The 22,341-nt window shown below is 27.9% G+C and overlaps 3 protein-coding genes across 4 annotated transcripts in view; 2 read left to right on the forward strand and 1 right to left on the reverse strand.

The window, feature by feature from the left end:
* On the forward strand, positions 1 to 5,780 carry LOC117170598 (U6 snRNA phosphodiesterase). 2 transcript variants are annotated; one of them, XM_033357468.1, is made up of 4 exons: positions 1 to 162; positions 4,796 to 4,938; positions 5,028 to 5,362; positions 5,506 to 5,780. In XM_033357468.1, exons 1-4 carry the CDS (start codon positions 62 to 64, stop codon positions 5,692 to 5,694), a joined length of 768 nt encoding a protein of 255 aa, XP_033213359.1. In that variant the 5' UTR covers positions 1 to 61; the 3' UTR covers positions 5,695 to 5,780. The 2 variants fall into 2 exon arrangements, with proteins under 2 accessions (XP_033213359.1, XP_033213360.1); XM_033357469.1 differs by lacking the exon at positions 1 to 162 and adding an exon at positions 231 to 372.
* Positions 5,738 to 22,341, reverse strand: part of LOC117170595 (tonsoku-like protein) — a 17,824-nt gene continuing 1,220 nt past the window's right edge. The window contains exons 2-6 of the mRNA XM_033357463.1: positions 20,737 to 20,994; positions 20,457 to 20,625; positions 17,567 to 17,979; positions 10,154 to 12,238; positions 5,738 to 6,707 (exon numbers count right to left, since the gene is read on the reverse strand). Of these exons, the coding sequence (XP_033213354.1) occupies positions 5,761 to 6,707; positions 10,154 to 12,238; positions 17,567 to 17,979; positions 20,457 to 20,625; positions 20,737 to 20,994 (3,872 nt within the window). The 3' untranslated portion in view covers positions 5,738 to 5,760. The remainder of the gene's footprint in view (positions 6,708 to 10,153; positions 12,239 to 17,566; positions 17,980 to 20,456; positions 20,626 to 20,736; positions 20,995 to 22,341) is intronic.
* The window catches only part of LOC117170599, a 25,635-nt gene continuing 9,120 nt past the window's right edge, over positions 5,827 to 22,341 (forward strand). The window contains exon 1 of the mRNA XM_033357472.1: positions 5,827 to 5,912. The gene's annotated coding sequence lies outside the window, so the exon portion shown is untranslated. The remainder of the gene's footprint in view (positions 5,913 to 22,341) is intronic.

Genomic DNA, 22,341 nt, shown 5'->3' on the forward strand with positions numbered 1-22,341 from the left:
AAATTGAGAGTTTCATCAATTTTATCGTGTGTGTATATAATTACATTAAGTAGGATTTATTATGGCTGGGTTAAGTCTCATAGGAGAATATTCTTCAGATTCAGAGGATGAAAAATTAAGTTCGAAAAAAGAAGAAAATCAACGATATAACGCTGGAAAAAGGTGAGTAACTCTTATAGGTTATGTTTATCAAGTTGACGTTAAGATTGTTTTTTCTTATATAATTTATGATGTCAAAATACATATTTCTCTTACGAAAATCCTTCGTACCTGTTTTAACCGAATGTAGGCGCACCGAATTTCGGTAAATCACACATTTCCATCAGGGTGGCTGCTGGACCAGGAAATGACAGTGAATTTTTTTTTTGACCGGTAATTTTAGAATTTTTTATGTAAGAAGAGTATCCCAGTTTGATTTTAATAGTTTTTAAAAATAAGAAGTTGAATCTTGATATTTTTCAATTATATCATTCAGTTTACAATGCGTAATTCGAAAAGCTGTCATTAACCAATCTTCCATTTTTGATAAGAATCTAAAAGTGTACATTTTTCATTCAAAATTTTAAACTTTTGAAACAGTACAATTTTTGATAAAAAACCTTTTTCGTTGATTAAATATGAATATAAATTATAATAATTTTTAAAAATGAACTATGCATCAAACATAAATAAGTGAATTGTAATTGATTTTACAAGATGATTCGGAATCAGTTCAAAATTTAAGAATTTGCAGAATTTAGTGTTAAAAATTAAACTGTTTCAATTGGAAAGTCTTAGTATGTAAACAATTATAAACGCCTGATGGAAATTTTATAAATTATTTTCAATTTTAAAATGACTTAAAAATAATATGTTAAAATTTAAAATATTATTTTAGTCCAAAATTTAAAGTTTTTTGATTGAGAAAAATACCAACGGCATAATATTTACAAATATTTTGTCGTGTAAAGTCAGTAGTTATAAATCAAATATTCAAAACTAAACTGTAAACGTTAAAATTTGTATTCTATTTTGATGTGTAATAAATTTGAAACATCTGTCATTCCCAGAAAAAATTGGAGTAAGTTGAAGAGATGTTTAGAAAGTCGATATTCGTACCTGAATTTCGATGCAAATAGCCCACGGACCAGCTTAAAACAAAATATAGATTTTTGCAGATTTTGGGCAAAAAAATTAGAAGCTTTTTAAGAATAGCGAAAGGCTTATAAAGAATAAAACACATTTTCTTAAGATTCCTAGGAAAATTAAAAAGGTTTTTTATTTTTAAAAAAAAATTTGCAAAGATTTCCAAAATTCTTAAAATGGAAGCTGTAAGATCTTCGACACATTTTTAATTTTTCTGGATATAAAAAAATTCAAATAATTTTAAAAGATGTATAGAATTTATTAAAAAAATCAAAAATGATTTAAAATTGGAAGAAATGTAAAACAACATGCAGGTGTTTCAAGATTTTGAAACTTTTTAAGGATTTTCAGACTATTTAAAATGAAAATAATTTAACTTTTAATTTAAGAAGTGTTCAGTTTATAAAAAGAATGTAATCGTTTAATTTATAATATTTCTAGCTTTAAACTACCTAAAATTATTTGCAGCTCAGTTTTTATTATTTCAAATGGAAGCATTTTTAGCTTTAGAGTTCGAATTCTTAAATTTCATTGACCGTGAAAAATGTTTGCGAACCGGGAAATGACCGGGAATTTTTGTATGTTATTAAAACAGCAATCTGTTCCATTTTTTCCATTTGAGGACTGGAAGGAATAATTATAATCTTAATATTTTCTTTTCTGATGGTTGGTAGAAAAGAAATTTGGCGAAAATTTATATTCTTTAATAAATTATCAATTGTAAATTTAAAAATAAGGCCTAAAATTATATATATATATATATATTGCTTCGTACAAATAAATTGCAGTCCATTTCTATTTGTATAGAATTTATTTTGTTTAAATATTAAAGAAAAGACAATTAACTTTTTCTTTTGAATTACATATTCTTTTAAATTAAAAAAAAATTCAATTTTTAACCAAAATATAATAAACTTTCAAAACACCAGAGTATATACTCAGGAACGCTACAGGGTCACTTTTAGTGTCTTTTAAAAGAAAAAGTCAGTAGAGTCACTTTTTTTAAGGAAAAAGTAACTTTAGCAACTTTAATCCATCTCATTTTAGATTTTATATAAAAAAATAAAGAAAATTCAATTAATCTATATGTATGAAAACTATAGTAATTTATGGTATGAAAATGGTATTGAATATCAGACTTCACTCTTTCCTGTTTCTTTCTTTTTCCCTCTTTTTAAAGAACTTCTCTTTTAACCCCTATTTTCAAGAAACTTCCTCTTTTACTTCTTTTCGGTCTTAAATACGAGCTGAATTAATAGAAACTAATAAGAAAATCCAATTATATTTAGTTGAATGGCAATCATTTTTGGTTGAAAGTTCTCTATGTATTATGTTTTTTTTGGAATAAATCTTTTTTGGGTAAAATTTTAATTATGTGTTTAAAAAAATGTAATTATATAATTAAGAAATTAACTATTTTTTTCATATTTTTTGGTCGAATATTGAACGGTTTTGCTGAAAATTCGTCTTTTTGAATAGAAAATTGATCTTTTCAGTGAAAAAAATCATCTTTCTGGTTTGATAATTAACTTTCTTGAATTTGTTAGATTTAAAGTGAATTTTTTTCGAAAAGGCTCGACTTTTTTATTAAAAACTTAGCTTTTTATTTAAAAAATGCATCCTTTTTGTTATCAAATCTAACTACTTGGCGGACAACTCAGCTGTTTTGGTAGAAAATTCATCTTTTCGGAATGAAAAGTTAAAGATTTTCTAAAACATTCGGCTTTTCAGCTTAAAAACTGGACTCTTTTGATGAAAATTAATATTTTCGTTGTGAATTCCCCTCTTCAGTTGAAAATTTTGTTTTCTTGGTCTAAAACGTACTTTTTTTTATTGATAATTCAATTATTTTCTGATAAAAATTTGATCTTTTCGTTTTTTTTTTAATTCAACTTTGTTAATTAAAATAAAATTATTTTGTGGTTGAAATATAAATTATTACATTTTCCATTAAGAATTTTATTAATCTCTTTTGTCGAAAATTCAACTATTTTGCAAGAAAATTAATATTTTTTATTTAAAAATGCAACTTTTTGGTTGAAGATTCATCTATTTTGTTGACTATTCATCGTTTTTGGTTGAACTACCTACTTTGTTAAAAACCGATTTTTGTTGTTGAAGATTCATCATCTTAATTAAAAAATATTTTTTCCCCTTAAAAACTAATGGTTTTTAAAAATAAAAATGAGTTATTCCGTTTTTTGTTGAAAATTTAGCTTTTTTAGCAGAAAATTCAACTGTTTTGTTGAAGTCATATTTTTCGAGTAAATATTCTACTGTTTTGTTGAACACCCGCCTTTTTGGCGAGATTTTTTAAAAATTAATAATTTCGGGATTAAAAGTCAAATTTTTTATAGGACATTGACTTTTTAGCTTGAATGCTTAAATTTTTGGTTAAAAATTTATCTATTTCTGTTTTGGTAGAAAGTGCATCCTTTCTGGTTGAAAATGCAACGTTTTGTAATTTAACTTTTATTTTTGTATGAAAATTTATATTTTTTGGTTGAAAATTCATATTTTCGGATTGAAACCTCGACTGTTTACGAAAAATTGGTCTATTGTCTGGAATGATCAGCAATTTGAAAGGAAGTTTTTTTCCTTGTCACTGAAAAATATTTATTTGATGAAAATTTATCTTCATTGGTTGTAAAATTCATCATTTTGGTTGAAAATTTCTTTTTTAGTTGAAAATTCAACTATTTGTTTGAAAATTCTTGTATTTTATTCCAAAATCGTATTTTTTTTTTGGCCGAAAATTCGACTACTTTGTTAAAAGTTGAATTACTTTGTTAAAAACTAACTTTCCTGTTTAATGATTTTAATTGAAAATTTGACTTCCATTTTTGGTTAAAAATTCATCTACTTTGTTGAAATTGCAATATTTTTACTTTAAATGTTAGAAATTTAAAACGTTTCATATTAAATTTCATATGATGTAACCTTAACTTTGTTTAAAAGAATTTATTCTCCTATTTTTGTGAAAAATCACCCTAATTACCGTGGTTTAAGAGTATTTTTAGGTTATGAAGTCTAAAATATTAAAATTTAAGTTTTTTAATTGATAATTTTCAGGTTTTTTATTTTCTATTGTAAAGCCTCAAAATAAAAATACGGCACTTAAATGTAAAATATTTATTTAGCTAGTAATAAAATTAAGGACAATTCGTCTGAACATTAATTGTAAGATTTATTCCAGCAAATGTGAATTTGGATCAATTAAATGTGTAGTGAAATCAATTTTTGAGTGAACTTTCTGGCAGCCCTGTATATGTTACAAATTGAAAAATAAGGCCTCAAATGATATACTGATATTTATAAGGTAGTTCAACTTTGTGCAATTCTATTTTCATGAAAATTAATTTTTTTTAATATCGAAGAATACATTGGAATTTGAAAGAAAAAGATAAGTGTCTTGTTCGATTTAAAAAAAAATTATAAAACATAACGCAGCACGTTAACAGACTTAAATAATTAAGAAACCTAATCAATTTGTCTAAGGTACCAAATCTTTTTGAACACTTTGTTAACAATGAAAAGTGAAGGCATATAAAAATGGCTGTAAAGTATAAAATTCTATTAATTTTAACTCCTAATTCGATTACTTTTAAGTTTTAATGAGCCTATTTTATGAAAAAATTTTCTTACCAGCATCTTAATTTCTCGACTAAAGGCTACCTTTACCACAAAGTATAAAAACATGGAAAGGAGTTGATCATCACACAGAAGTTACAGACGATCCTTCGCAACATGAGGGCAAAATTCGATCCTTTAAACACGAACGTGGAACCTGGGCAACTCTTGTCTACATTTTATGTGTGTAAAAAATGTTTCAGTAATTTATAATTAAGAAAAAAAACACATAACAAATTAAAAACCGTTGCAACTCGAATAATCGTGTTTAGATAAGCCGAGTGAAACTCTACTATCTTGGATGAATTTGATTAGAACCCATCACTCGATTGAAGATGGAAAAATCTTTGAAGAATTCCACGTTAGTCTTACTCGAACCGTACCCCTAAAATTTCACTGGATTGACTCTTTCGTAGAGGGAGTCAAGAAAATATCCGAAAATTCAAATCAATTTGCGATGGAACTAACAGATGTCAAAGTTTATTGTAATGATAACAAAACACGCACTTTTCTCGGCATTTGTTGCGAAAACGACGAGGCTTTGAACGATTTAACAGAAGCTTTAAATAAATTGTTGAACGAGTATCTTTTGCCACGTTTTTACGAGGTGAGAGTATATTTACATTATTACATAAAAATAGTACTATTTTAAATATTTTCTTTTAATTAACACTTATAATAAATACAATAATAATAATAATAATAAAAGTAATTTTTGTTCGACAAATTACACCTAATTTCTTTTTATAGGAAGCATCGCACCACGTAAGTTTTCTTTGGTGCCTCGATAATCAGGAAGAACGATTGAAAGTAAAACTTCCATCTTTGTCTTCCTCTTTGCGGAACTTTATTGCCGAAAATCCACAAGAAAGTTATGTACAGGTGCAGGAGTTGCACTGTAAAGTAGGAAATCGACTATATACATTCAATCTCAGATGATCCTTGGATCATACCCTCTGTGATAAAAAAATCAAGTATTTATATACAGAAACATTCCGACTTAAATTACATAGGCTTGAAAATCACAACATTATGTGGCAATTTGTTAGCCATACCCTTTCCCCTCCAGAGATCTTCCCAGGCATTGGTCACATTTCCCGCCATACTGACTATGAAAGTGCAAACTTCCGGATTTGTGATTGTCACGTCGGACAGAGGTAAGTCGACAATTTCAGCGCAGCCCCCAACATCGATGTAAAATAAACTAGGTTCTCGCGTGAGAAGAGCATAAACTGAAACTTTCGTAACGTCTTTGTTACCACCAAGCACAAATCTCGAGAGATTCGGCGTTGCTGACAAAATTCTCCTGACGTCAGCGTCTGTGATTTTGCAAGAAGCGAGCTCTAAAGTTTCCAGAGCAAAAAGAGAGTACTTGGGATTGTTAATTATTTTACTGACTACGTTAGAACTGCAAGGACTCTGAGTATTCGAAAGGGTCAGGCCAAGCATTTGCCTTTGAAGGAGATTACTTATGCCCTCGCCTCCCAAAGCATTCCAAGAAATGTCGACATTTTCGAGAGATTCATTTGTAAGAGTAAAACGGAACTCATCCAATTTACAATATCGCAGATTTAACGTCTGAAGGTGGTTTAGAGGTGAAAGCAAATTGTAGAGTTTTTCTTGACTCTGGGTTCCTAAGGGATTGTAACTTAAATTTAATATCCTAAGTTGTTGAGGAAATTTTTCAATCGTGGAGAGAACTTCTGAGTCTATGTCGCAATTCTGTAGGTGTAATTCATAAAGCGATGTTAGTCTCTGGATCATTAAGTTTAGGAGTTTTCCGTGGTCAAAAAGGGTTGCGCCTGATAAATGTAGAGTTTGCAGCCCTTTTTGGTACTGCAAACTTTTTATCAGGGGATGCAGTTCTTCGTCCAGCGTTTCTTTGGAATTTAGACGGAATGTTGATGTGTTTTCGCATACTTTCAGGCACTTTATTGTAGATTCTTGCACATCTGAAAAAATAGTTTAGAACGCGTTTAAACTAGAAGCCTTAAAATATTTAATAATTAAAATTAAACTTAAATCATCAATATAAATGAAATAAGTGACAAATAGAAGTCTTTAAAATGTCCTTGCAAATCAAATAAAACAAATCGGAGAATTCGTATGAAAATGTTTAGAATTGAGCAGTTTAAAATTAAAGTCTTAGAAATTAAAAAAAGTAATGTAATATTGACCGGGTGGCCACAAAGAAGGTGTTTACCCAACCTGGAAAAACTGGAATTCTCAGGGAATTTTGATAAACCTGGAATTTTTTATCTTTACATTAATGTATTGCATTCATATTTTTTTAAAATAAAGATTTGATTACTTGGTTGAGAGTTACTGTTTGGTTACAAATTAATTTGTAGTTAAAGATTCATAATTTTAGTTAAAAATTCATCTACTTAGTTAAAAAATGAGCTTTTTTTGTTATAGATTCGTCTTTTCTTTTAGCTGAAAATTAATTTTTTAAACCAAAAATTGAACTATTCTAGTTGTCACTTTAACTATTTTGTTGAAAATTTGTTTGTTTTTTTTTGTTAGAGAAAATTAATTTTTTCACTGGAAATATAACTATTAAATATTTGGATGAAAAATGATACTTTTTAGTTAAATTTTTTTACTTTTTTTGGTAGAAATCAATGTTCTAGACTGAAAATTAATCTGTTTGTTGGAAATTTAATGACTCTAGCTAAGGGCTCATAATTTTGTTTGAAAATTCATGTTAATGGTTTCAAATTCAACTATTTCAGTTAAAGATTAATCACTTTAGTTGAAAATTCATCACTTGGTTTGGAAATTTATAACTTGGCTTGAAAATGTAAGTATTTAAAAAATAGTTTCGTTTTATTTGCAAATTAGTTTTTCTTGCCATAAAATGCAACTATTGCAATTGAAAGTTACTTCCTTTTAGATAAAAATGCATCTCTTTGGTTGAACATTAATTTTTAACTACAAATGTAATTGTTAAGAATTTATATTATTGATTAAAAATTCATGTATTTTCATTTTCTTTGTTAAAAATTCAACTATTACATTTTTTTGATGTTATGATGTCGACTATATAAAATGTATTCAATAATTTGTTTGAAAATTAATTTTTTTCTTAAAAATAAAAGTATTGCAATTAAATATTCATCTATTTAGTTATCCATTATTTTATTTGGTTGAAAATAAAATTGGTTGGTTAAAAGTTACATTAAATCTATTTTTTTTAATGGAAAAATAATATTTTAACTGAAAACTTAACTAATCCATTTTTGGTCGAAAACTATCTTTTTTAGTTAAAAATTAATCTGTTTGAAAATTGATCTTTTTCTCTTGAAAATTCAACTGTTTGATTGAGAATCAATTGTTTTTTTAAGTCTTGTTTTTTTTTTTATAGATAATTCATATTTTCGGTTGAAAATTCGATTATGTGATTAAAAATTAATTTGTTTGAAAATCTAAATTTCTACTTGAAAAGTAAGGAATTTTCATACGTTTAACTTGAATTTAATATAGTACACACATTATTTTACCTAAATATGCACTGAATTTTAAACAGAAGTAGATAAAATAAACATTTTAAGAAGCCATTAACTAAGTTTTCAGTAATAATAAATTCTGTAATTAATCTATCGTTATAAGATATTTAAGAATATCATGTTACACTAATTTAATTCCTAGAAACCTGAAAAAACCACGAATTGTCAGGGAATTTTTTTCCAGGATTTGAGTAGACACCTTGCACAATAAACCCGTTAATTGATAGTAAATTTATTATCTGTCCAAAAATTTATCTCTTAGTTTTAATTGAGATACGATATATAAAATACTTTGGTTTTTCTTTTTAACAAAAAAAAAAAAAAAAAAATGGTACGATTCAGACATCAAGGCCTTTTTTGAAATTGGATGAATTACATGATTTCAAATGAGTCGTTTTTCAAATTCAACAATTAAGTTGAATTTTAAAATTCCAGAACATTTCTAGGATTTCCAGGTCAACTTATGAACAATTTTCAGGACTTTTTAAAATATTCAATTAAAATAAATTTCAAAAAATTGTACTGTTTGCCATATCATTTCCAGAATAAGGTTTGTACAGCAAAAATTATTTACAAGCCTGTTTTTCGAGCGGCTGCTAAAGTATCTTACTTTTTATAACATGTACTGTATTAACATTAAATTTTTCCCTCATAAGAGCGTCAAACGTAACACGCGTCTAATAAGCCCAAGTTTAGGGCGAAATGCCAATTTTATAAAAACATTGCAAAAAACGGAAATGTTTTCAGAAAAATTTGAACTCTGGAAATGATTAAAATTTTTAAATCTTCTTGCGCTTATTTTAAAGTTAAGCCTGGACAGTTTTTCCTAAATTATTTATTATAATACATTTTAGTAATGATTATAAAAATATTGTTTTCTTAATTATGTGGTGATTGCAATGGCAATTTGAAACTTTGTGAATTTTTTGCATAAGCATCCAAGCTAGAGTAGAATCTGGGAAAAAATTATAAAAGTAACTTAAGAATTAAGTTAATAAAAATAGAACTTTGGAAAATGTATATTATTTTCAGAGTTATTCTAATTTTTTTTGAAAGGGTTTTTGAATATTATTTCATTTTAAACAAAGTTTTTTACTATCAATTCCTATTATTCCGAATTCTTAAAATAAGAAAAAAAAACTAAAAAAATCATTAACAATTCAAAAAGAAAAGAAAAATTTCCAAGCTCTTTCAAAATTTGAGGACTTTTCCATGTTCTATATCAAAATTATAGGGCTTTTTCAGGTTTTCCAGGTCATGTAGCAAACCTGAAAAGCCTTAATTACATGGGTTTTTGATTTAAATCAGGCCTTTTATAATTTATATCCTTGAAATATCAATAATTGAAAATTCAATACTGAATACTTTTAAGTTAAAAATTTAAGAAATATGAATTTAGAAGTTAAACATTATACAATAATTTTCAATTAAATTCAATTTTAAATTGAAATAATTTTTAGATTGGAAAATTCAAAATTATTTACATACTTCAATTTGACATTGCTTCAAATCAGGCTTGAGCAATTTCAAATCTAAAGTCTTATTAGTTGAACAATATGCAATGCTTGTATTTAAATTTGTCACATTAAATGTCCTAAACGAAACATTGTTAAATTTAAAAAGTTTTAATTGTCAATAAATTTATTTTGAATATTTTCAATTTAAGATTTTTCTTTTAATGCCTAGTGTAATTTTGAAAGCTTTGCATTAGCAATTTTAAAACTATTTTTCAACCATTTTGAATTTGAACATTTTTAAACAAATTCAAATACTTCAAATTTTGAATTCGTTATTTTTTAACGCTTGGATTTAAAAATTTAAATGACCGGGAAAAATATTTGAAATCATCTTGAATAAGAAAAATAAATACAAAATTTGCAGCAACTTACTTATTTTATAATCTTTGGAAATAGCTTTGTATCTATCGATGATGGACGGCGTGTACATATCAATTAATTCCGCTTTCAACTTTATTGGATCTCCACTCCTCATCAATAAACTCGGCGCAGTTTCCGGATAGAGCTCAAGTCCCTCCCAAGTCGTGAACCTCAGTTTCGCTTTGCAAGCCGTATCCTTCTCGAACTTATTCTTAATTTCTTCCATCAAACTCTCCATAACATTTTGGCGATCATTGATATACTTAACCTTCGCATCGTAAGTATCATAATCCACTAAGACTGAAAAATTCAGCACCTCGAAAGACGCTATTTGTTTCGGTGAGTAATTAGACGTCGGCGGAAATATCGGAGAGGTCGTTCGCGATTCTGCGTCCTTAGTAAATCCAGTTTTCAAGAGAGACAATTGCCTTGTTCTCTTTTTCTGGACCTTCCTTGGAAACTCTGAAAGAATCGAATCATTACTCTCAACACTGTCACGACTATTAGTATCAAAATCGACACTTCCTTCCGAGTCAGTCGAGAGTTTTCGCTGTCGTTTCGACTCGTTTTCTAATTCCAGAAGCCCATTGCTGGACTTTCTTTTGATCGTCGCGGAAGAATCAGTACTCGGATTTCTTTTTACACTCGAAGTAGATTCCGTCGAATTTCTCTTTACATTTAGAGGTGTTTCGCACGAGGTTCTCTTCTTCGACGTCGGCTGAACGACATCTTCTTCCAGCCAACTGTCGACAAGAATTTGCTCAGAATCTATAAGAGGTGCAGTTATTCTTTGAACTTTCGAATGCTTCACCTTAGTTCCTACCAATCCTCCCCTGTTTTTCAAATTTTCTATCGTCCGTTTATAATCCTCCCCAGCTGAAATTTTCTCAGCTTTCTTTGACTCTTTCCTTCGATCGTCTCGTTTGTCCTCCTCTTCATCTAACAATCCGGTCCATCGTGGCCTCTGTGGTACAGACTTTTTTCTGCTTTTTGAACTCACTGTCGTTAATTTACGCAGTTTTTCATGGGCAAAGTCGTACTCGACGTCATCATTGGACGAATCTCCCTCCACGCGATTCTTCCAACCCTCCAAGGAATCAAGAACCGTTTCTCCACTATCAGTTACGGCATTAACATTTGCTCCGTTTTCGAGAAGGAAATAAATCATCGAAAAATGGCCACAAGCCGCTGCGTCATGAAGAGGAGTTACCGCACCACACATCGATCCACCAGGATCGTTTACGTCAGCTCCAGCTTGAATTAACTCCCTCGCGATATCTACAAATCCGTGATTTGCGGCTTCATGTAGCGGAGTCCAACCACAATTATCTCGCACTTGAACCGGATGTCCTTCCGCTAAAAGTTTCTCCACATTCTCAATAGATCCGTTGATGCAAGCGACGTGTAATTGCGTTTCCCCCAAAGGATTTTTCTTGATAGCGAAGCCTCTTTTAAATACTCTTTTAGGCCTTTGAATGCCTTCACTTTTATTCAAAGCATCTTCAACATCGGACAAATCCTCCAAGCAAATATCTTCCCCAATATTTTGACTCTTTGGATCTTCCTCTTCATCCGATTCGATTTCGAGAACCTCCTCTAATTCGTTCAGTCTCGACTTCACACCTTGTGCCTCATCAATATCGGCTATATTCTCCAAGTAATCAAGAAGTTCTCGCAACACTGAAACTTCTAGCTTCGTGTCCTTGGAGTCCTTAGCGTGAGACAAAGCCAGGTTGAAATTGGTACGTATCTCGGATTCTTCAGAGCCTGCCGATATCATAAGATCAGCCAAGTACAGAGCCGATCTGCAAGCTTCTCGTGGATCGGAACAGAGTTGTAATTCCCTTCGAGCGTAGGATAGGGCCTCTAGGTCTCGCCCAGCATCTTTTAGAGTTTGAGCCAGACTTACCAAAGCTGCGCCTACTTTTTCACTGTGACATTCCTCCGCATACAGCAGCATTTTCCCGTAGTAATCTATCGCTTTGTCGTAGGATTTTACTTCGACTGCGGCATCTCCTAAATTTTCATAGAGCTTTTGCTTGGCTAGTGTACTGGTTTCGATTAGAAGACTGTCCTCTGATCTGCATAATGTTACAGCTGAAAGAATGATTTGATTTTAAAATTTCAGAAAATTATTTTTATTTTTAAAAAGCAGAGCTCTGAGTCATTTGAAACATAAAAAATAATGTCAATAGTGGCCTTGAATCGACTAGAATCCTTTTGAAGGCTAAGATTTCCAAAAATATATTTCTTTAGGAGTATAGAGAATAAAAGATTCACATAAAGAACTACAATTAAAATTTTTGTTTTCTAACGCAGAAAATTAATTCAGGGTGTCTAGTCAAATCCTAGAGGAAAATTTCCTGATGATTTCAGGTTTTTCCAGATATCTCATGTTTTTCCAGGTATAATTTTTCACAGTACGGAGACATTCAAATATTTCCCACCATTTAAAATAATATAGTAATAAAATAATAGTAATAAAAACCAAAAACGTAGTAGTTACATTTTCAGTTAAAATAAATATTTTTAAGAAGAAAAAAGCAAACAAATTTACAACTAAAGTGATGAACTTTCTATTAAAACGTTCTACTGCAATAGATAAATTTTAACTCAAAAACGTAAGAGTTTAACTTTCAACCAAGTATAGTTTCATTTTTAACCAAAAAGACCAATTAAAAAAAAAAGATGAATATCTAACTGAAATACTTGAATTTTCAACGAAAAAGACGAATTCTTATAAAAAAAAAGATTAATTTTCTACCAAAAAAGACCATTTTTCAATCAAACATATAAATATTCGACGAAATAGTTGAATTCGGAACTAAAAATATCAATTTTCAACGGAATAATTAAATCTTAAATCAAAAATATGAATTTTCGACTAAAATATATGCATTGTCAGCCAAAAATTGGATAGTTAAATTTCCAGTTAAAAATGTAATGTTTAACCAAAGAGATGAATTTTTAAATAAAATGATAGAATATTCCATTTCAATAGTTACATTTTCTTAAAAAATAATAGTTTTCAAACAGAAAAGCTAATTTAAAAAATTTTAATTTTTGAACAAAGTTATAAATTTTCAAAAAAACGATGAATCTAAAACTGAAATGACATAGTGGAAGTTTTAACAAAAAAGATGAATTTTCAAATAAAATTATGAATATTTAACTGAATTATTCGAAATTTCAATGAACAAAGAGAAATTGTCCCACAAAAATTTTAAAGTAATATTTTCTTTTAAAAATCTAATGTTCAGGCGAAAAGGTGATTTTTTAACTAAAATGATGGAACATTCAATTGCAATAGTTATTCACAGTTTCAGTTTAAAAAAATTAATTTTCAACCAAAAAACAAATTTTCAACAAAATAGTTAAATTTTCAATCAAAATGATGAATTTTCAACTATAATGATGAATCTTCAAGTGGAAAAATTGAATTTTAAACCAAAAAGATAATTTTTTAACTAAAATGATGGAATATTCAACAACAAAACACAATTTTCAACAAAACAGCTCAGTCTTCAACCAGAGATAAATTTTTAATTAAAATGGTAAACCTTCAACCAAAAAAATTAATTTTTAACAAACGAGTTTAACTTTTAACCAAGCAATTAAATTTAAATTCCGAAAAAGTTGAATTCTGAACGAAAAAAGTAGTAGTTGATACTTCAACCAAAAAACATATTAATTTTTAATAAAAAGCAGTTAAATCCAACAAAAAAAGACGATTTTCCAAAATAAGTGGAATTTTTAACTATGAAAGATTTTTCTCTCAAGAAAGTGAAAATATTGCAAACAAACTACGGAATTTTCAATAAAATACATACAATTTCAAAGAAAAAACGAATTTTCAACAAAATAGTTAAAGACAATAATATAAATCTACTCTTACCAATGACGAATCATTGTCGCTCAATTTTATATTGGCATTTTAAACAAAAAATTAAACACCCTCTCGATAAAATTCCCCGACTAAAAAAAAAATCCCTGACATTTCCAGGTTTTTCCAGGTATATAAAAATGTAATGACAATTCTAGGTTTTCCAGGTTTTCCAGGTAGGATGAACACCCTGCAATTTCAACGATATATGCATAAAAAATAAATAAAGGAAACAGTATGTAATAACTTCAATTTTCTTCTTTCTGGCATAAAATCTTATGGATTTGCCAATTATACAAAAAAGGAATAAAACCGTATGGTAAAGAAATTTCATAAAATTATAATTACAAATTTGCATTTATTAAGGTATTAATTTCAAAGTTCTTTGTCTTTTCTAGGATAATTTAAACCAAATAAGCCAATAGTTCCATTTCAGAAAAATTAGAGATATTCAGAGGAAGAAAAAAATATAATTGAAAAAGAATATTCGCATAAAATGAAACGAATTAAACTCTAAATATATAAAGAAAAGATATTTAAATTAATTCCTACTTCACTGATTCTAATCAAATTAACGAGTTTCCTCGTTACTTTGAATTACTTAAAATAAATTAGCTTCCAATTTAACGGAAGTTCATATCTTAGTTATTATTCTTAAATGAATAAATTGATTTAAATCTGAAATAATTACTTAATCATATCAACAACCATATTTTTAACTTGATTGTCTGCATTATAAAATTTGAGTAATTTAGAGATTTTTCTTTAATATAACGCTTTTTAGGTCCTAGTTTTTGTTACATGTAAATTTAACTTTTTGCAAAGACCTATAATTTCAATTTTTTGTTCCATTGCATAATATGAACTTTTTTCGTTTGCGAACTATGAATTTGAATTTGAACACTTTTGTTATCAAAAAAGATGACTTCTATTATTTCGAATTTTTTATTATTAAAGCCATACACGCTAAAATATTATTAAATTCAAATGTTCAACTGATAAGTGTTACAAATTAAAATCAAAGGTGTCATGGAGCAGAACCATGTAATTCTAAGAAGAAAAAATGACAGGACAGCAAAACAACGTTCTTTGAATTCAAATGATTTAAAAAGCAAAAAAACGAGAAAGCAATTTCGAGAGTATTTACACCGGGTGTCCAACGATTCTGTGGTAGGAAATTCAAGGTATTTTCTAGATTTTCCAGGTGAAGAATTCAAGTTATTCAGGTCTCCTTTTCTTACATCAAATAATGAAATAACTGTTCATTATAGATGTAAAAAATTAGCCATTTCATTTTTATTGGGCAACCATTTTTTTTAACAGAACCAGAAATAAACAAATTTTCAATTTTTTGTGAAATCCTTTGAAATTTTCTTTGAAATTCTAGAAACCTTTATGAAACCTTTGTGAATACGTTGAAATATTTTAAAGTATTTAAAATCTTTGTGAAAACTTAAAATTTCTGTGAAATCTTTTTAAAATTGTTATAAAATATTTCAAATATTTGAAATCTTAAAAATTCTTAAAATCTGAAATCTTTGTGAAATCTTTTTAAATATTTGTCAAATTTTTCTACAATATTATTTTGTTAAATCTTTTTTATTCGTTGAAATCGTTTAAAATCTTTTAAATCTGGCGTACCGTACGCTTTTTGAAATCTTTTGTATTCATTTGCAATCATTGAAATATTTGTAATCTTTTGAAATCGCAGAAATCTGGTTTACTATACACTTTTTTTTTAAATCTTTGAAAACTTTTGAAAGTTAAAAATTTTTTTGCAAATGTTCGAAATCTTTGTAAAATCTTTTGAATCTGGTGTGTACGCCTTTTTGAAATCTTTGAAATCCTTGAAATTTTTATGAAATGTTCGAAATCTTTGCGAAATTTTTCTGACATCTTTTTAATCTTTGTTAAATCTTTTGAAATATTTGTGAAATTTTTCTTAAATATTTGTTTGTAAAATCTTTTTCATTTGTTGAAATCATTGAATTATTTGAAATCTTAGTTGACATATTTTTAAATCTTCTGAAATGTTTTGAAACCTTTTGAAACTTATTGGAAAATCTGGAATTGTCAGAGAATTTGTATGCACCAGGAAAACTCTGGAAACTCTAGAGATTTTTTTTTCAATCAGTGAACTTTTGCAGTTGAACTGTCCAATTGCATTCAACTTGTTTTGTTTTAACTAAGTTCACATCGTTTTTTTCAGGTTAATATTCCAAATGAAGGACATAATTTGAAATAAAACGCACAAATTTGCAACCAAATAGTTGAATTTTCAAATTAAAAAGATTACTTTTCAACCAAAAATCAAACAGTTAAATTTTCACTTAAAAAAATTAATTTTAATGATACAGTTGCATTTTTAGCAAAAGAAATATAAAATTTCTACCAAAAGAGATGAATCTTGAAACGAAAGACAAATTTTTAACTAAAAATTATCCAGCCATTCTACCAAAAATGGAACAGTTAAATTTTCAATTAACCAACAAGTTAAATTTTCAACCAAAAAATATAACAAAAAATAATCAAAAACACTTCATTTCAACCAAACATCCAAAAAACATTGTGCAAAAAGCAGTTCAAAAACATTATTTTCCACAAAAAAGTTACAGTTTCTACAAAAAGAAAAAATTTTCAACTAAAATAATACACCTTAAACCAAAGAAATGAGTTTTTACAAATCGGTTCCATTCTGAAACAAATAATTGAATTTTCAACAAAAAAAAAAAATGGATTCTCAACGAAAAATGTAACAGTTGCTATTTACTATAGGAAAAAATTTAAATGTTAAATCAAAAGTAGTTGAATTTGACCAAGCAGTTGTACATTTAACCAAAAAAGGTTACATTTTTACTTAGAGAGATTTTTAACAAAGTACATCAATTTTCTACCAAATAGTTGAATTTTTAACTAAAAAAATATTTTTCAGTAAAGAAAAAAAACTTAACTTAATTGATGAAATTTCAAGTCAAAAAGACAATATGAATTTTTAACAAAAATATTCATTTTCAACCTAAAAGTTAATTTGAACCCAAATTGTTTAATTTTCTACCAAAGTATGGAATTTTTATAATTAAAATGTTGCATTTTCTATAAAACAGTTAAATTTTAAATTCGAAAATATTAATTTTCAGCAAAAAAGTTCATTTTTACCAAATAGTTGAATTTTATAGTAAACTATTGAAATTTCAAGCAAAAAATACGAATTTTAAACGAAAAATTAGAGTGGGAAAACGTATAAATATCTAAAGAAAACCTGGAATTGTCCAATTTTTTCCAGGATTTGAGTAGACACATCCTGGATAGTATAAATAGACAATTTATTCATATTCATACTATATCACAAATTGAGTAGATAAAAAAATCGTCCAATACATGGACTTTATGTAATTTCTCCGCAAAATCAAATGGCGCTATTCGTTTTGTCGTTTCTCGCATATTTAAACAATTAAAAATTAAATTTTGTCTTAAACAATCGTCTATAATTCCAATGATCAAATATATCCGAACCATGAAAAAGAAGAAATGCAAATACCTACCAATTCTCAACAACTTTTCAGCATGTTTCTTGACTTCTTCAGATAAATTTTTCATTATGTAGAGATTTACTAATGGCTTTCGAGCTTCTAGCCATTCTCCTAATTTGAGGAGTAACTCTGCTTTGGCTAAGTAAGCGTCGGCTTTCATCGAAGAGTCGCTAACATTTGCCGCTTTTTCGTAAAATTCTAAAGCTTGCTCGTAGTGCGCTTGACGTTCTTGAAAAGCACCGAGTGCAAGATTTGTTCTGTGAAGATCTTCCTTTAAATCATGTTCCCTGCATAATTTAGCGGCGGATTCAATCATCTTTAGGGCCTCTTCTCGCGCTCCCTGCACCTCTCGAACAAGCCCGAGATTCAACGTCAATCTTGCCCGCATTATCATCAATTCTCTCTCTGAAATACTACCTTCCAATCTGAAAAATTAAATACATATAGTGCTTTTTAAATATTCTAAAATGACGTAAAATGAAGATATGAGGCCATTAAAAAACTAAGTCGTATAGCCATGGAAAGGAGAGACTAACAGATTTTGTGACAATTGGTGATGTAGGGGGGTGTCATATCACACATGGAAAATATAAATCTGAATAACAATTGTTTGAAATGCTTCGAAAAATGAGAATGAGAATTGGTGATTTTATTTTACAAATAAAACATACAAACTGTGCGCTAGGGCGTATCGAAAAAAAAGATGTTTGTGCGAAGTTCTAATAGCAATGAAAACTTTCATTTGGGATTCAAAAACGCTCCCCTAAAGTATCATAAAAAAATTACTTCTGTCTCCGCATCGTATATATAGCTAAAACTCACAAAAAACATAGCACTTCTTCAAATTTAAACAGCAAAAGAATTTTTTTTAGATTTAAATTATCAATAAAAATAGTTTAAGGTAAGAATGTTTTTATGAAACTTTAGGGGAGCGTTTTTGATTCCCAAAAGAAAGTTTTCATTGCTATTAGAATTTTGCGTAGAAAGCTTTTTTCCCTATATGCCCTACTGTGCACTCTTTTCCTTATTCCTCTCCTTTTTCCTTTTTTTAAAAGGAATTCCTCTTTTTTTCTATTTTTAAGTATATTCGGTCTTTTTTCTTTTTTAATTTTAAATGCGAAGTGAGTTAATAGAAAGAAATACAAAAATCCAACTATTTTTCGTTGAACGTTCATTCATTTTAATTGAAAAGTCTATTATATTCTTTATACAGAATTCATCTATTTTGGGTAAAAATTCTACTATTTAGTTGAAGATTTTACTATTACGTTGAAAACTTTGTTCGTTTTTTAGTTGAAAATTCATTTTTTACTGGAAATTTAACTTCCAGTTTTGATTGAAAATTAACCATGTTTAGTTGAAAATTTAACTATCTGGTTAAATTTTGATCTAGGTCTTTTATTAAACATTAATTTTATTGGTTGAAGGTAAAAATATTTTGGAGAAAATTCATCTTTTTCGTTTGAAAATTTTATAATCTGAAAATTGAACTAATCCATTGTTGGATAAAAATCCAAATATTTGGTTAAAAATTAATGTATTTTACCAAAATTCGTATTTTTCGTAGAAAATTAATCTTCTTGATTGAAAAATCATCTTCTTCGTTGAAATAAAAATATTTTTGCTTGAAAGGTTAGAAATTTAAACTGTTTTATATTGATAAAAAGAATTTATTCTCCTTTTAATCTCCTGTTTTTGTAAAAAAATCACCGTATTTACCCTGGTTCAGGAGTATTTTAGGCTGTGAAGTCTGCAATATTAAAAATAAAATTATTTAATTTATAATTTTCTGGTTCATCAATTTGCTTAACTTCAGATTTTAATATTCAGTTAAAAATTCATATTTTGTGTTCAAAATTCAACTGCTTAGCAGAGAAATAATCTTTTTGGCTTAAAAATTCAAATGTCATTTTGACATAACAATTTAAAAAATTTGGTTCAATTTTTTTTTGTTTCTTAAATGAAAATTTCTTGATTAAAAATTCATCTCTGGTGGTGGAAATTTGATCTTTTTAAAGTTAAAAGTGCAACTGCTTGGTTAAAAGTTAACGCTTAGGGTGAGCCTTCACCTATTTTGTTAAAAATTCGTCGTTTTTTTGGTAAATTCAACTGTTTCTTTTTTATTTGAAATAAAAATAATTTTGGTTGAAATATCAACTATTATAATCTTCGTTGAAAATTAATATTTTTTTATTGAAAATTCAACTGGCGTTTAAAAAATTCGTTTTCTTGACTTGAAAATTCAACTATTTGGTCGAAAATGTAACTGTTTTTGGTCGAAGTTGAATTTTTTTGTTTAGAAATTCAACCATTCGATTGAAATATTCTTGGTTGAAAATTCCACTGTCTTCTAAAAAGTTAGTCTTTTTGGCTTAAAGATTCAGCTACTTGTTTAAAAATGCAACTGTTTGGCTGAAAGTTCATCCTCATAGGTTGAAATTCAACTACTTGGTTAAAAATTCAAATATTTTATTAAAAATTAATATCTTTTGCTGCAAAGTTCAATTATTTTGTTGTAAATTCCACTTTGTAGTCCACTTTGATCCACAATAATTTTGGGTTGTGAAAAATCATCTTTTCGGATTTAAAAGTCAACTTAAAATCTTAAAGTGTTCACCTGTTTTCGTGAAAATTCATCCTATTTCCCCTGTTTGAAGAGCATTTTAATATATGATGTGTGTTGAAGTATTATGTTTTGTGTTTTGTTTTATACGATTATCAAATGAAATCGAAAAAAAACCAACATTTTTACTTAAAATGGTAGGGGAGGGGATTTTAAGTTTTATTGATGATCTGTAACGAAGATGGTAGGATTAAAAAAAGTTTTAAAAATAGTGTGCCCTTATTAAAAACAGTTTAGTTTAGGGGATTAGAAGAATGCATATAAATTTTTTTTATTTACTTGGCACATAGTCGAATACTTTTGCTGTAAGCCCTCTTGGCATTTTTAAGAGCCTCTTCTCTTTCTGTAGGTTTTTCTACCAAGCTCTCAGCGAAGCAGAAATACGTTCTTCCTAAAGTCGCGAAAGCTCTTTGTTCTTCTAAGAGATTTTCAAGTTTTCGGGCTCCCTCTGTAAAAACAAAATTAGAGTTGGATTTTTATTTCGTTTATTTTACTCGCTTTGACGAACAGAGCAAATACGAATAAATAATAAAGAGGAAAATTATAAATATTTAAGTACCGAGATGTCGATTTTGATGAAGAAGTGCCTCTTCATAATTTCCCATACTCGCATGAACTTCTCCTATCATCCTCTGTGCCACTGCAGACTCTAATTCATTTTCTGTAACTTCACAAGCTGCTACTTGTGCCAAGTATTCTTCCAATGCTTCCTCAAATCTTCCAGTTTCGAAATAAAAATCTCCTAATTCTTTTAGCACTTCTGCAAGTTGTTTCACATTGCCATCGCGCTTAGCGCGCTGTTTTCTCTTTAACAGCCCTTGTAAACAAATTATTTCTACTAGTAGCATCAAGTTACTGAAGAAGTTGAAATAAAAACATTTTTTATACAGTTTCTGTGTAGCATCATATAAGGATCGATTGCTTTTGTGTAAAAAGAATGGAAATGAAAAAAATACTTAAAATCTACATGGAATAAAAATTGAAAGATACAACATTTTAATTTATAATCTTAAAATACGCGCACTATACGCGCCATTATTGGATAATTTCATTTTTTAAGTACTGAGTTGTATTATACTGACAAGAGCTGAATAATTAAAAATATAATTTCTAAGACTTGAAATATAACAATATGTGACCCTATAAAAACGATACAAATAAATATTTATTCCTTTAGCTACTCTTGAAATCCTTTGAAACCTTCTAGCCATTCAAAATTTCTAAAAATGCCTTAGAAATTGAAATCTTCTAAAAACTCATGGATCCCTATAAATTTCTATGAAACCCCATAAAATCCCTGAAAACAATTTCAAATACTCCGAAAAACTACGAAATATTTTTAATCCGTCATAATAAATTGAACATTTTTAAAAGCACGTGAATGCCATAATTTGTTTAAATCTTTAGAAATGCCTCGTATAATTCTTTTGAAAATACCTATTCACATAACTTGCAATCCTTAAGAGTTCCATTCAAATCTTTAAAAATATTTTGCAATACCAAGAAATTCTCTGAAATTCGTTAAAATGTTCCCTCGAAATCTTTAGAAAAAACTTAAAATTTTGTAATATTCAATAAAATATTTTCAAACCCCATTGAAATTTTGTAAAAAAATCGGTAAGTCTCTTTAAATCCCTCGAAGTCTTCTAAAATTGGTTGAATAAGCTAAAAATGCTATGATATCCCTTAAAATCCTTTTATAGGGAATGATATCTCAGAATATTCTTCGAAATCCTTTCGAAAGTGCTGTTAAAATTATTAAAATTTTTGAATTACTTCAAAAATGTCTAAAATATTTTTAAATTCATAAAACATCTTAGAAATCCATTGAAACCTTTAATAATGTTATTATATGCCCTGAAATATTTTGAAACCCATTGAAACACTTTAAATCTTTTAAAATCTCTCAACATTTCTTGGAATCTTCTTAATTCGATTAAAATTTCTAGATATTCTGTGAAAACTTTTGAAATCTTTGACAATTCTTTACATAGTATCTAGAAAATGTCGAAATTCTTTAGAATTTTCTCAAGTTTTCGGTTGGAACTTTTATAAATCTACATACCTTTAATTTTTTTAATCTTGTGAAGTTTAAAATGATTGTTTAATGTTTTTCAATCTTGTAAACATATCTTGAATTTACTCGACTTTTTTTTTTGGATTT

The sequence above is a fragment of the Belonocnema kinseyi genome, chromosome 4, assembly GCF_010883055.1.
Source record: "Belonocnema kinseyi isolate 2016_QV_RU_SX_M_011 chromosome 4, B_treatae_v1, whole genome shotgun sequence".
Classification (NCBI taxonomy): Eukaryota; Metazoa; Arthropoda; class Insecta; order Hymenoptera; family Cynipidae; genus Belonocnema; species Belonocnema kinseyi.